This window comes from Myiozetetes cayanensis, unplaced genomic scaffold (genome assembly GCF_022539395.1).
Source record: "Myiozetetes cayanensis isolate MyiCay16 unplaced genomic scaffold, myiCay2020 scf13, whole genome shotgun sequence".
Taxonomy (NCBI): domain Eukaryota; kingdom Metazoa; phylum Chordata; class Aves; order Passeriformes; family Tyrannidae; genus Myiozetetes; species Myiozetetes cayanensis.
Window position 1 is genome coordinate 21,800,199 of NW_026086937.1, and position 15,938 is coordinate 21,816,136.

The window sequence follows — 15,938 nt, forward strand, 5'->3', positions numbered from 1 at the left end:
CTCTCACCCAGGGGGTTTACCTGGCTCTTATCTCCTTCTCCCCACTGGATGTAACAGGATTGCTTAACACAGACTGGGGTTTTCTTAAGGTCACTCCTAAGAGAAACTCAAACAAGAGCTTAAGAATTGTTTCCAGCATTGGATTTAACCCATTTAGGAAAGGCCTTACCAGGACAGGACTTGGCTCCGGGGTTGAAGCTCCTGCTCCAGCTTTGCTGGTTCTCTCAGCTGAGGATGTGCAGGTGATTTACGGCCCAGGAAGGCAAAATAATAACATTTTGGGCCATTGACACTCAGCTGTCGCTTGAAAACCCCTCTCCATTTTCTACTTGCAAAGCTTTGGAGCCGTCCTGGGTGAAATGATGGAAATGCTTCATGTTGGAGCAGGAGAAGGAGGAATGGGAGACAGGTTTGGGAGCAGATGGTTGAGCACTGGTGGAATTCGGAGTGAAAATGGAGCCTTTTTGGTCTCCCATGTAACAAATCTTTCTAGTTTCTGTGATGATTTCTGCTTGGCAGAAAGTGATATCTCTAAATCAGGAGAGACCATTTAGACTAAAATATTCCACTGTGCTTGGAGGGAGAGAACAATGGCAGAGAAAGATGAATGCTCCTTGCCATTTAATTGAGTCTAATAGGCTATAAATACAATTTTTTTCCCCTCAACTACAGAATGAAAGGCTTCTGGTAAAACCGGTTTTTCACTCAAAAAAAACCAAAAAAAAAAGCTCTTTGCAAAAGCTTCAGCACAGAAACACCTGTAGAAATCCCCTGGAGTAGTTTGAAGGCATTTTAATTCCTAATAAAAGCTTTCCCAGTGCAGGCTCTGCGTTGATTCGGGGTTACAGTCACCGAGTTTTAAATGCCATTTCGAGTTGCAGTTGTTTTGCAAACCTCATTTTTTTTCCCCTTCTGTGCTGAGGTTGGTGAGCTCAGTAAAAGACAAACTGCAGTATTTTGCTGTATCAAAAAGGAGTGCAACGTGAGCACTTCAGCACCCACGTAAAGTGAGTTGGTTTATGACATTTTGACCATTATTTTCTGGTTTATTGCTCCTTCTCTCACTTCTGCTTGTTGATGCCAATGTAAAAAATGATCTCCCTTTGCTTAGATTTGATTTCAGTGGTGAAAGAAGATGTCTCAGTTCATCCTGGTTGGGTGAAACGTTTCTGGCAGGCCTTGAGCAAGGGCAGTCCCTGCTGTAGAGCTATTTATATTCAATAAATAAATTGGAATTTGGCACCTAGCTTTTCCTGCACTGTTAGCTGGTAATGGACAGGTCTTTTCATGCATTTTAAAACCTTTTTTATATATATCCTGTTTTATCATCTGGCTCATCTATGTTAATATTTACAACCAGTTAGCATAAAAATCAGGTGAAATCTTGACAGACCTTTTTTTTTTCTTTAAGCACTTCAATCAAACATATTCTGCTTTGCTCAATTGTTCAATCAACTCAATGGTGCCCTTTGCTAAATGAAAATATTGGTTCTCGTATCCCAAATATTAATGCCCTTTACCTATGGCCACGTGAGTGTGGGAATCAGAATTCTTTTGTGTCTGTGCTTGTGCATCTTCCAGGATTCAGGAAATCCATCACCTTTACACTCAGCTTTCAGGTTCCTGCTTGTTCAAACTAACAGGTTCTAAAAGTGCTTTGTCTGTGGCTAATTCTCAGTTTAATTTCCCCACTAATCTTAATTCTTCTCCTATACAGGACATGGGTAATAATTGCCTTCCCAGCACGATGAAAATTCAGAGTTTGTGTCAGTGCAAATGCAGTTTAAGTGCTTTTCCTTTCACGAGGGGAATAAGCTCCTTTTGCTCTCATCATCCTGAATACACTCACCAAATGTTTTTGAGTGAGTCTGTGCAGTTTTCCAAACAACTGGAATAAATATTCTGGGTGGAGCAGCCACCCCGTTGGATTCCCTGGAAATATTTGTACAGGGTCACAGAGGGGCTGAGGTGCCTCTGGAGACCACCCAGTCCAGTGTTTGCTGGAGAAGGGACAACTGGAGCAGGATCATCCAGGACAGTCCAGTTGGGCTCTGGTGTCTCCAAGGATGGTGACACCACAGCCTCAGTGCTTGGCCATGGAAAAAAGAGCTTTTTATTCAGGTTTCAAAGGAATTTCCTGTCTTTCAGCTTGTTGTGCCCGTTCAGAAGGATCATAAATTATCACCCCCCCTGAGGATGGATGAACTCTGTGGGGTTTTTTTCCCTGCTGCTGATTATTCCACCTGGATTTTTTCCACAGAATTATTCCCACTCCACCTGTTGTTTTCCATGAGTCTCATAACAATTGTCCAAGGCGAGGATCGTGGTTGGGTCCCACTCACAGAAACCTGTAATTTTTGAGCTGAAAGCTTCCCAATCTGCCTTGACTTCCAGAGCCTTCTGGGTTGAAGTCGGTGAACATCCTGGTCCTGGAGAGGATGTGACTTAAAATGTCATCAAAGATTGGAGAAGTGATAAATAATGATGTTCAATTAACCACCCAGAGGGATTTGATTCACTTGTTGAAATTCAGTGTAATCAACCACAAGTCTGTACATCCAGCACTGCACAGGTCCCAAAGGAAGGTTTAGGGGCTCCATGAGCTGTCCAGGAGATCCCAAGGCAGTGGTGAGCCAGGCACAAGGTTAATAAAAATAAGGAAGTAGTTTTGGTGTTAATAAGTTGTCCTCCCTCTCCGTGGTGTGTTGCCTTGCTGTGATGATTCCCCCCCTAAAGAGCAAAGCTGGAAAATAAAAGAGTGTTCCAAAGGAGAATGGCAGAAAAGATGAAAAAGGGTGCAGGAAAAATGTGACAGGTACTAATGTGCCATTCAGGGAGTTCCAGCTGTTGGAGTTCATCAATGGGAAGATAATGGGGTGATCTGAGGCATTTGCATGTATTTACATGAGAAAGGGGAATGTAGGTGAGCAGACATTTGACTTGATTCAGTGGCTGAAAGTCGCAGATAACAGAGCATTCAGATTGGAAATAACCTGAAGAGTTTTCTGTGGAATGTGAATTTATCCTCTCCCAGCAAAGATAATTAACTTCCAAGGGCCGTGAAAGACCCTGTCTGTGAATATTTTCATATTTTTCAAAATGACTTATCCCTTCAGAGGACGAGACAGGGAAGTGCCCTGGTCCTGATTCAAGATGCCAGACAAGATAATTAGAATGATGCCCCCCTCCCTTGCCTTGATACAATTAATCTTTTAATTAGACATCCAGATTCCAGAATATTCCTTGAAGCTCTGCCTTGTCTCTCCTCATCTGTGGCACTGCACGGAGCGTGTCTTTGTTCGTTTTAATTAATTAATTAAAATTGGGGTTTAAGGGCCAAACAAGCACCTCTCATTGACCACGCCCTCGTGGGAAGATGGAAGATAATTTTCTCATGATTATACAGCGTCTGATTAAGTGAAGATGTTTGTCAGGCTAATATTTTTCCTGCTATGGAAATAATTGGGGCTGCAAAGGGATAGCGGTGCTGAATTTGAAAATCCTGGGGGAGAGGATCTCTGAGTGCCTCAAACATTTTCATTTTCAGCTAATGAATTGATTTTAAATCGTGAGTTTGGCTTTCCTAGTTCGATAGTATTGAACTGAGTGGTCATTGTGGAGAAAAAAAAAAAGATATTTTTAATAGAAATAATATTCTAAATGTCCCAGACTTTTGTGTTAGAGGAAAACTCTACCCACAGTTTCTGTTGGCATCTTTGTCCTTTAAATAGTTCTTTGCTTTAGAGGGCAAACTGTTTGTCCTGGTGCCATTTGTAGATCTTGCATTATCCTCTTGAGAGCAGATTATGTTTTGCTCTCATATGTTTTCCCTTCGAATAACTATTCATAGCTCCATGTCCTTATTCCAAGAGGTTTGGCTCAGCAAAATCCCACTGACTTCAGGGCAGTTATTCACAGCCCTGCTGCTGAAGGCCAGGCAGCTGATCCCAAATAGGAGTGTGGGATGGGAGAGCTGGAGCTCGGGAATGGGAATTGCTCTGAAGTCAGTGGGGCTGGAAGCAGAATTTTGGTGTCTGATTCCATCACCACCAGCTTTGCCTGGTTTGTTTGCTGTAAACTGAGCTCTCAGGGAGGCAGGAACGCAAAGAATATTCTTTAATCATTCCCAGAATGCCAAGAAACAACTCCTGGAACAAAGCCCGTGGAATGGGATGAGGATGAGGATGAGGATGAGGATGAGGGTGAGGATGAGGATGAGGATGAGGATGGGGATGAGGATGAGGATGAGGATGAGGACGAGGAAGGATGCAGCTGCCCCTGCTGGATATGGTGACTTCCCACCCACCAAATCTCCACTGCACGTTGGAAACCTTCCCAAAAATTCCCCCAAAGGAAGTGTGTGAGGAGATGCTTTGTCAAGCCACCACTTGACTTTTGAAGTAGCTTCATAAAGAAGCCTTTAATTAACCATTTTGGACCTTTCCTTCCCCACGTACAAAGCGGCTCCCAGAAGGATCCTCTTGAGAAAAGCAGAACAAATTTCAGCCTGTGCTTGGCATAATTTGTACAAAGGAAAATTTCCTGTGAGTAAGGATTTCTCAGCAGTTCAAAAATGTGGGCAGATTTGGGGGTGACAGGAGGACACTGGCTGTGTTTGGGGTTCAGGTTGCTGCAGAACCAGGGATTTCAGCAGTTCCTGATGGGATTTTTATCAGGGTTTTTTTTTAGTGAACAGAGTAAAATGTGATTTTTTTTTTTCCTTTTGGTGAATAAGCCCTTCAAGTGCATTTCACTGTACATAGGTATTTTAAAATAGATCCTCTCTATATGAAATATTAATTTTCCATGGTAGGACAAAATACCCTAAAGTCAATTAAGGTATTAAAGCCAATCCTTTATTTAATTTGGAGGAGGAGGGTGTTTCAGACTGAAAGCAGATCCATGGGAGATGGTGGAGTTTTAATTTTATAAAAGAAGTGGCTACAGCTCCAAGTTGTTTTCCCACAGGGATGAGTGAGAATAACCAATAAATCAAATCCTTTGTATCCTTAATCCAGTGTATCCTTTGGCCTTCCCAGGGAAGAAAACAACTATAAAAATGTAACATTAGATGTGCTGGACTCCGGTGGAGAGTTCCTTTAGTTTTCCCAGAACAATTCCCTTGGAATTGCAGAAACCTGGGACACAACTTGAGGGATATTTTAAGGTTGCAATTTAATCGGTGCTGCTTGACTTTGGAAAACTAAATATAACCCCAGGAAAGAGCCTGTTGGAGAGCAGAGGTAACTCCTGGTCAGTCCCAGGCCTGGAATAAAACAACCTTGCTACAATTTATTTTCCTCCTTTGTGTCTCAACTGGCAGGAAAGCCGGAGCAGGGAGCAGCATCCCTTGCCACATCCCGCTTTTCCAGCTCCAAACCCCACTCAAACCCGGGCCAGAAGGAGGGAATTTCTGTTCCCTCCTGCTGGTGGGAGTGTGATGCTCCCAGGAGAGGGGTGGCAGTGCTGAAAAGCAGGAAGCCTGGCTGTGTTTGGGGTCTCTCAGAGCCCAATTCCAGAGGGATGGAAGGGGCAGATGCTCTCACTGGTTGCTCCCAAGTTACTACGTTGTTACACCAGGCTGTGGAACATCAGCACAACCATGCCACCTTGTGTCAGCTGCTGTCTCCTCCTGGCCTCCAGCAGTCAGGAGAAAGGCATCCCACCAATTTCCCAAGTGTGTGGATGCGCTTTGTGCTTTAAAATTTGGAATAAAGGCGGTGGATTTCGCGGGTTTTATTTTCCAAATTCACCCGTGGTGAAGTCGAGCTGGTGTGTGTGTGTGTAGGGGGGGGGTGTGGGTAACTCTGGACTGCCCCAAACTCTCTGCTGGAGGGTGGGCTGTGCCCCAGCTCAGGGGAATTCGGTCCATTATATCCCTGCCTCTAATTAATAGCCAGGAATTAATTAAAGCTCTGCCTCTCGGCTCCGCAGTCGGCAGCAGAGTACGTGAAGTCCCGCCTGCCCGAGGTCCTGAAGCAGCACCTTCAAGACTACGAGAAGGACAAGGAGAACAGTGTCCTGTCCTACCAGACCATCCTGGAGCAGCAGATCTTATCCATTGACCGGGAAATGCTGGAAAAGCTGACGGTGTCCTACGATGAAGCAGGTAGGGCTGTGTCTCTTTTGAATTCCATTTTCCTGCTCTCCAGACACCTTGAGCTGGAAGGTTGAGCTTTGTCCTCGCAGGCAGGAGGTGACCCGGTGAAATATTGCTTTCTCCTCAAGCTGAGGTGGAAAATGTTCCCCCTTGAGTGATGGAATGTCAACCAACTGAAGAGGACACTTCTTCTTCTCCCAGCTCTTTGTCCTCTGTGCACTGATGGTGATTGATCTGCCTGTGCCTCCTGATTGTCTCTGCAAGTGGTGCCACCTGCTTTTTGCTCTTTTCTCCTTCACAACTAACTTCTTTTTGGGCTTTCCCAGCTCAGAGTGGAGCTTGCTGGTCCCAGAACCTGATTTTAAATGTCCACGATGCACGTGGACAGCAAAACCCAGACAATTTATGTGGGTTTGGAGGCATTTTAACAGTGCAGTTACAGGGGTTTTCTGCTTTGATAATTACTTTTTACTAGCATGTTGTTCTCTGGTAGGTAGAAATGTCTTGCAGCTTTTACCTGATGCAGGGACTCCTTTACAGTCACAAGGAAAAGACACACTCTCAATGCTTTTCACTGATTTTCCAAAATAGCCCCCAATAAGTGCCGTTTGCCCTGAAGTTTCCCAAGTTTCTTAGTGTTTAAATAAGTTGGTAACTTGCAAACTTGTAAAGGAAGAATGGAGCTGAAAGAGCAGTTCATGATTTTACTGCTGAATTCATGTTCATGGCAGGCAGTTGGGCTGGAGGTGTGTATGGAGATCTGAAAGATGCTGTTCTTTGTTCTCCACTCTCATCATCTCCTTTCATCCACAGCCCCACCCACCACCAGCCTCAGGCAGCCCTGGAGTACAAAAAGAGGGTTTATACTTAGTATGTCCCCATTTTGGGGCTCTTTCTTACCCCCTGTGGCACTTCTTGCTCTGTCCCCCACTGGTGCCCCTGGGAAGAGCTGTGATGAGCTCAGCTCCAGCTTTTCCTTCCTTCTGCTTTAGGCAGAAGCCTTGAACTCATAGCTGGGTTTTTCACCCTGATCAGATGGGTTTTCACTCTGTTTAGATGGTTTTTCACCCTGTTTAGATGGTTTTTGCAGACACTGCCCTGTGGATCCCTCTGGGTCGGTCACTGCACCCTTGATAAAGTTGCCACCATCCGAGTCCCTCGTCACTCCCAGCTCTGGCAATCCCAGCCCTGCCAAGCTGCTGGCACTTGGTTCGATCATTTCTACTCACACTGAAGTGCCCTGAAGTGCTTAAGATGCTCCAACTACTTATCAGCTTTGTTCAGGCTCCTCCTCAGCCTCCCCCTCACCAGCAACAAGATTCTCTCTGAGCTCCTTTGATCTCGAGGGCGCTCGAGCAGCTCAAAATGCCATTTGCAGACGGAGCTTTCTGGGTGCTCACAGGGCTGGGGAGCTTTGCTGGAGTCAAGTAATTACCAAGCTGTGTCACTTCATCGATGACATCCCCTCATTAACCCGAGAAATGAGGCTGCTGCTCTCAGCTCCTGTGATCTGAGATGCTCTCCAGCCCCTTTGCAAACAGGAGGAGCTCTCAAAGGACAGGAGTTAAAAATGAGGGTGCAGAATATCTCCGTAATGACATGTGGCCTGTTTTTTAGTGATGCATAAAAAGATCAGCTTCCAAAGTCGTTGCTTTGGAATTTCAGCTTCCCAATCAGGTGGGGACACCTGTAGAGATGAAAACACGGTGAGGGCGCCCTCTCATCATCCCGATCATGGCACTTGTTTACAGGAAAGGCAGAAAATGGTGCTACACAACTCTTGAAATGAGATTGTGATTGTGAGCAAGGCACAGAAAATGGGAGGTTAAATAGAACTGAGCAGCTGTGGGTGATCCCAGGGGCTCCAACTACTCAGCTCTTGGTGGTGGCATTTTCCTTTTCCTTGGCCTTTTTCCACACCAAAATGAGCTCAGTGAGAAACTCAAGCTGATTGGGGGGTGGGAGACGTGAAAAATGAAAGAAACAATCTTTCAAAATCCAAATGGGGGAAATAAAGGGATGGTGATGAAAGGGAATTAGGTGAGGGATCAAGCAGACCCACCCTGGAGTGTGTTGTCCAGGGTTTAATTTCTGGAATCCCATGGAATTCTGCCACGTGTCAGCCCGGGGAACTGGAAAGGGAGATGTTCAAGGTGATCCAGGGGTTGATAGCTGCATCTACAGGAGCACTTCCACACCTTTCCCATGCAGGAAACCTTTCCCATCCCTCCCATTTCCAGGAGTTTGCACCCCCAGCTCACTCCATTCTCCCAGGGGTGTCTCCCAAAGCAGATAGAATCCATCTGCATCCATTTGCCCCGAATCAAACATGCCTAAATGACTTGGGCTTTGGCACAAGTTTGCAGGTTGATTTGGCCTTTCTGACAACATTCAGTATTAATAAAATGCAGCTTCCAGGGGCTCAACATCCCAGTGCCTCTTTGGGAACCCTTCCCTTTAGGAAATCAATCCCTCAGAGCACCCAAATGGAACGAATCCGTCTGGAAAAACAGTCGATGCTGGCAAGACTGGAGGTTTGACTAAGGAAGCTTTACAAAGTAAAAGGAGGCCAAAAGTGACAGATGGATACAAATCCTCTCATAATCTTTAAATCCCTTAGTTTAAAAAGTGGCATTCTTGACTGAGGCCGAGGTAATTTTGGGCAGGAATATTTTCTCCCGACGCAGCTTTGTCGGCTCGTTAATCCCATTCCTTTGATTTGTGGCATCTCCAAACATCTGGGATGGAAAGAAAAAAAAAAAGTGCAAAGTTTGGGTATTTAAAAGGCATTTTGGAATTGAACAGGAAGCTTGAACCTGCTGGGAGATTCCAGAGGTGGTTTTGTCCTGGAAGGAATTGGTTTTTTCCTTAACGGATGGTCCCTCTCCCCTCAAGAGTCCTGCAGAAATTGAGTTTCATTATTGCCCGACAGAAGAGATGAATTTCAGCTCTCCCTGCTGTCAAGCAGTCAGGGAAGATATTGATATTTAGGAGCTGCATCCAGAGCCAGGTGTCAGCCCAAAAATGTGTTTTCTGAGCTGATATTTGCTGTCTGTGGGTGAGGGGGGGGGATTGAGCTCAGCCAACCCCAGGATGCCCCAAATTTTCCTATGATCCTGCTCCCTTCCTGCCACTGCAGAAAGGAGGTGTTTTCCCCCCCAGAGAAAGTGCTTACAAGGAGAAAATGAGAACATTAAAGCAGGAAAATTGCAGCAGGAATCAGAAATAACAGGGATAATAAATGCTTTGTTAGGGAAAAGTGTTTTTTTTGTCTCTGCAAAGAGCTTTAACATGGAATTTATCATTATTGCTGTGAGGATAAATAAGTTATCAGGCCTGGGATGTGGTGGGTCATTCTCAGAGTAACCCATTAAAAATGCAGAATAAATCTGTTGGGTTTATATCTTCCCTTAAAATTGAAAAAAAAAAAATTCCTGATCCAGAGTCTTTGTGCTTTGGGGTTCTGCTTTCCACAGAAGGCTGCTCAAAATGTCCTTCCCAGCCCTTGTTTGCCTGCCTGGAAAACGCTTTTTTGGTGTTGAGAAATCTACAGGAACCTGTTAGTCTGTGGATACACCCCAAATATGGGGAATATAAGATTAATGGTGAACAGGATTAACTGTCTAGGTTTAGGTGGGATATTGGGAAGGAATTCCTGGCTGGGAGGGTGGGCAGGCCCTGGCACAGGCGTGCCCAGAGAAGCTGTGGCTGCCCCTGGATCCCTGGAAGTGTCCCAGGCCAGGTTGGAGCAACCTCTGGGATAGTGGAAGTAAAAACAGTACTTTAAACAGCCAGGTAGGAATTGTTCTGTGTTGGAGATTAAGCTTCAACCTTACAGATTCAAAGTAATTTCTACATCCCTCTAAGAACCCGATGTTTCTTTTAATCTATTTTAAAAGAAGGAGTTCTTTTAATTTTCGGGACAAAAACCCCACGTTATGTAGAGATGATTAAAGAATTGTGAGAGCTCGAATTTTCAGGAGGGTTATTTTTAGGTTCAGGCTTTGCAGAACTGAATTTTGATAACTGGGAGAAGGAGCAGGTGCAGCTGATTTTGGGAAACATCAGCACTGGGGGATTTGGGAATTGATGCCTGGATGGTGTGTTGGCTCTTTGGTCCCACACACTTTGAAAGATGCACAGCTTTTTATCCACATTCCGAAGCCAAAGACTCCCTTTGCACTTATTTAGGGTGGTTTGTCTCAGTCCTGCCCTCAGTTCCAGGGGTGGGTGATCAAAGTTTCATTTGCATGGCCCGAGGGGGATGGAAAAGAGAAGTGCAGGAGACCCGTGGAGGGGCTGAGGCAGATGGGCACAGAGGGACACAGAGAGAGCCATAAAAATGTCACATTTCTGCCCTGGAAAGCGCTGGAGTCTCATTGGTTAGGATTTAAAATCCCTGGAAGGCAAACGGAGATGTGTGGTCTGTAAATGAGAGCGAAGCTGGGACGTGGTGTGAGTTGCTGGTGGGGAACAAACACAAATGTAAATCTGGACTGTGGTTTGTGCTGCTCTTTGCACTGTTCTCAGTCATTCTGCTTCTTTCTGGTGGTTATTGAAGCTCGAAAATACCAATTCTTGCTTAATTGTTGTGTGAACTCAAACCTGAGCACTGTGCAAAAAAGATGGGAATGGAGTTTATGGGTTGGTTCTTGTTTGGGTTTTAATCAATCCAGTATATATATACACATACATACATACACACACATTTTTTATATATTATTTAATATATATTATATACAATATGTATTATATAGAATACATATAAAATATATTATATTCTAGTATAGGAAATATATGTATATACATTCTAGATATATTATATAAATATAATTGATGTGTTGATTATAACATATGAAATTATATTCCATATTATTTACAGAACACTTTTCAAATATATTTTATAAATATAAATATATACATTATTATATAAAGTATATAAGTATATACATTAATTATATAAATATAATTAATTTAGTAATCAGGTGTTTTCTCCCCCTCAATAAAACAACTATCCACAAACTGCTACTTGGACTTCTCCAAGGTGCCTTGCCTGATGCTAAAACACTAAAATACATCAATAATCTTGCTTGGCTTTAAAAAAAAACAAAACATCTCCACAGCCAGTGTAGTACAGGCTTTAAATTTTCAGCTGATTTCCTCTGCAAAGAGCTCAGCAGTGCCTTAGTGAGGCTGCCCCATCAGGGCACTCCTGTAACGGGGGTTCTCAATTCCAGGCCCTTTTCCTGCTGGGAATTTTCCATCGGGCATTATATCTGAGGCTGCTGCCAAGGGCTCGGCGTTTCCTCGCCCTGCACGAGGTTAAACGACCGAAATATAAATAGATGGGAAAGAAAACACAGGGAAATAAATAAGTTCACTTTCTCGGGGCAGGTCAGGGATGGAAGGATATCCCAGCCATCCATCAGGGAGCTGATCCTCCCTAAATCACCCTGCAAATCACCCTCTGTCTCCTCGTTGGTTTTTACATCTCCCAGCTTTTACTTCCCACCCAAACTCCCCAGGCAGCTGTTCTTTCTCTCCCTGAAGTTGCTGATCCCTTTTCCAACCCAACGGATTGTTTATCAATACATTTCAGCCTATCTGAACTCTTCCCCCCAAGCCCTGCAGGCTGCAGGAGGGCAGCACGAGGCTGCTGGGATGTTTTGTAGGGAAGGTTCCAGGAAGAAAAGCGAGGCAGGTGCTGTTTGGTGCTGTGATTCTCTCGTTGCCCCTCTCGGCACAGCCTTCACACCCTCAGGGCCAGCTCCTGGAGCCTTCAGAGGGGATAATTCTGGAGCAGGACACTCGTTTTTTGGGATCCTGAGGGGATCCTGGTGGGCAGGTTCCTCCCTGTGTCCTGTCAGCAGTGAGCCATTAAACTGGGCAGTTTAGCAACAAATGGGAAGCCACATCCATAAAGGTCTGCAATGTTTCCATCCACTGCAAAAAAATTATTAGTAAATAGATATGTATTTATCTGTGCCTGCCTTGTGGAAAAAATAGCTCTAGTTTAGGGCTGTGCAGGGCAGCCCATTAGGTCCAAAATAAACCTTGGGGACACAGGGTATCTGAACACAACTTGTTTATTCCTGGCTATTTTATTTATCCCAGTCACGGGATATTTAACTGCTGCCGTGGGAACAGCAAAGCAGAACTCAGAGCTGTGTTTTGGGCAGAGGTGCCACAACAGCAGCCACGAGAATTTGGTTTTGAGGCCACAGGGCACAGGCTGAAGGTCTGCTCTGTACCAGCGCTGCTGGTGGGGTTTCATCCCCAAGATTGGGCAGGCTGGTCCCAAAGTGCTTCTCCCAGAGCTGCGATAAACCTTTTTTATCGATGAATAATCACATGTAAATTAATAACAGAGGTGAAAACTCAACCCTGTGCTTCTCTGGTCTGCCTGAAAGAAAAAGGGCGCAGCATGAAGTTAATTTTATTTACTGTTGAGAGGTACCAGAGTGCCTCTTGTAACTGTGCCATCAGTGCTAAAATTCCCTTTTAATCTTTGTTCCCTTTAAACCTGCATGTCTAAAAACTTGCTTGCCATCTTTGGATTCTGGGGCCTGAATGAAATGGTGCTGTCTGGTCCAAAGCCCGTGCCAGGAATATTTGTAATAGCTGGAGTTTTTATAGGTCCTGGTGGTTGGAAGGAAAATATAGAAAAGTCATGGTCTTAATAAGGTCTGCTTTGTCCAATATCCACCCCCCTCTATCAGTGAAATAAGGAAAATACAAACTATAATGTTCACACCTGAAAACCACCCCATTTTTCCAGTGATTTCCTGCCACGTGAGCCAACAAACAGGGGAGGGAGCTCTGAGGTTGTCCCAGCACCTTCCACTGCTGCAGGTTCAGTTCTTGGGAGCAGCCAAGGGGTAATTTGTACTTTAATGACTTCCCTTGGCCATGAGGAAAAGCCCAGTTGCAGGATGGAGATGGGAACCACTCCAGTGCCCTGGGCTGGGGGACAAGGTGGGCGTGGGGCACGGGTTGGACTCCATGGTCGTGGAGGGCTTTCCCAGCCTCAAGGATTCTGGGATTCTGTGACAGCAAGAACATTTCCCAGCTAATAATTCACATGCCTGCATGTACACCCCCCCTCCACGTGTCCCCTGGGCTCCCCTCTGCCTCTGTTTTCCCAGGCACGACGTGTCTGATCGCGCTGTTGTCCGACAAGGAGCTGACCGTGGCCAACGTGGGCGATTCCCGAGGGGTCCTGTGTGACAAGGATGGCAATGCCATCCCCCTGTCCCACGACCACAAGCCCTACCAGCTGAAGGAGAGGAAGAGGATCAAGAGAGCTGGTGAGTTGGTTTGGCTTTGGGGCGGTGAAAATCCTTCATTTTTGCCCTGAGAGAGGTTGACTCCCTGAGTGCCTGACTGAGGGATCGGCAGAGCAAAGCTCCCGTTATCCAGACAGCACTTCCAGTGGGATATCACACTGCAGACAGAGGTGGCAGCAGGTGATCCACTCCTTAACAAGCTGGGGTTGGGGTAGGAAGAGCAGCATCAGCCCATGGACCATCCCATCCCTTGGGATCTCTGCAGGGAGCAGCGAATAACCAGGAGCTTCACCCCAACCCCACCCACAGCCTGGCTGGGTCTGAGCCTGAGCCAGCTTCAGTCTCCAAAATAAGCAGAGCATGAATTTAACTCATCAAATTTTTTACTTCCCATCTAATGAGCACAAACGTGGAAGTTGTGGCAGGAGCAGAGGGAAGGGATGTGACAAACAGGAGCCTTTCTGCAAGGAATCGTCCTCGCTTTCCTCACTTGTCACTTCAGCCCCCTCCTGGGCTAGAAATTCCATTGGGATCATCAGATTTAATAGCCAATTCTCCAGGAATTTGTCAGAAGTCTTTTTGAACCCATTTCTGCCTTGGCTCCCAGCAGCAGCAGCAGCAGCAAATTATCTGATGAAGGAAAGAAGCTGCTCTGGTTTGTGTTAACCCCACCCTGAGCGTTGTCCCCTGAGGGGCAGGGCCTCTCTGCCTCCCAGCCTTCCTCTGTAAAATGGAAATAACAAGTTTTTCCATGAGCACAAAACATATTTAAAACCCACAGGTCGTCAAAGTGATGGCAGAGCCAAGGCCACGTCTGCTCCCCCCTGGGGGGAAAAGGAAAACTATACAAGTCCTGAGAAGAAGGAATAGAAAAATCCTGGTCTCTCTTTGCTTCCCCTTCTGTATTTGGGGGATGTATTCATAAAATCCACCTGTAAAATCACTTCCCTCTCAGCCAAGCCCAGGAGGAATTCACTGAGGAGGAAAAAAATAATCTGATTATTTGATTTGTCTGAAAATGAGGCTTTGTAACACAACAGCAGGTAAAATGAACCTGGATTTTTGCAGGAACTTCCAACTCAGGAAGAAATTATTTTCATGGGCAGGTAAATGTTAGAACAAGAAATATATTCTCCCTAGACCTGTGACTTCATGAATTCCCTTCTCTGTTACCTCATCACTGCTGTGGCCTCAGAGTGCTGCTAAAAACATCCACTCCACTTTATTCCACTGCCAGGTACTTTTACATTCTGGAACATCCCTTTTTTTTCCCATCTCCTAAGTGTAAAATTGAAGCAAAGTGCCCCAGCTGAATTATCTGCTCCTGTGGCAAAAGGCACCTGGATTTTTTCCACCGTCCAGATCCCTGCTGTGAGGAACAGAAGGAGGTGACAGTCACCACATCACCAGCTTTCACTGGGATTTTCCAGCTTTGCACTGCCCTGTTGGTGTGGGATAATGGCCCTTGGAACAGCCTGGGTTTGGCTTGGGAGGCAGCACAAGGTGACAGAAATTCAAGTTACTCACCTTGAGCGTTAATCCTGCGAGCTCAGCCCTTGCTCACACTGAAAACATTTGTGCTGTTGCCAAGAAGCCTCAATTCCTTTAATGCCTTTTTCTCCAGGCACGGCCAGCACTGCAGTGTTTGCTTTTCCTGAGCATTTCTGTGGAGCTGATATGGATTCCTGTATAAAAGAAAATATTAGAAGTGCCAAAGACACTTCAGGAACCCACTTGTGCCACGGGGCAGTTCGGGCTCTTTGTCCACATAAGCTCGGCCTGCAGAGCTGGAGTAAATGTGGAGTAAGGTTTGCTTGGCTGTGCTTCCAAAGAGGAGGCTCCCAAGTCCTTCCTCCTTTTGATTAGGGAAGGAAACCTCATGGAGGCTCCAGAGGAATGTTCATGAGAACAGGCAGTTCAAGAGCTTTGTTTCTGCTGGTTTTCACACAAATCAAGCTTCAACCTGTAGGCAACAGAGAATCCTTAAATGAAATAGTTTCACCTGAAAGCAGAGGGGACTTACAGATAAGATCAGCCAGCCAGGAATGGGAATGCCACGGGAAGACTGAGGAGACAGGTGACAAATAACACCCAGGCTGAAGGAAGAACAAAGACATTTGTAAGAACACCAGAGCAGACAGTGTGCAGATAGAAAACCCTGTCCTACATTTAACGTTCCATGTTTGCAAATTGTTTGTCCTCGAGTGACTTTTCCTCCCCCTGGTAGGATGACAGGAACACTGTGATGGAACAGCTGCTGGTGTGCAGATGGATGCACAGGAACTGGAGGTGCCACAGATTCTCCTCTGTGACCTTGAGTGCTGCCTGATTGCCATTCCTGGCACACTGGCCCTGTGGAGCAGCCAGTGCTGAACACACCTCCCTCTTAGCAAGCCCTAAAGAAAACAGATTCAACCAGATCCTTAATCCTGGTGATGACAAAACCAGTCGGATCCCACGGCACATCCGTGGATTTTTGGTCCTGTTTGACAGAGGCGGTTTGGGAAGAGCCTGTAAATGGTTCTGCACTTGTTTCTTTGCTTTGGGCCTTG

At 45.6% G+C, this 15,938-nt stretch overlaps 1 protein-coding gene across 1 annotated transcript in view; it reads left to right on the plus strand.

The window, feature by feature from the left end:
* PPM1L (protein phosphatase, Mg2+/Mn2+ dependent 1L) overlaps positions 1 to 15,938 on the plus strand; it is a 68,902-nt gene that overhangs the window by 46,087 nt on the left and 6,877 nt on the right. Inside the window, exons 2-3 of the mRNA XM_050308032.1 lie at positions 5,935 to 6,109; positions 13,246 to 13,407. Of these exons, the coding sequence (XP_050163989.1) occupies positions 5,935 to 6,109; positions 13,246 to 13,407 (337 nt within the window). The remainder of the gene's footprint in view (positions 1 to 5,934; positions 6,110 to 13,245; positions 13,408 to 15,938) is intronic.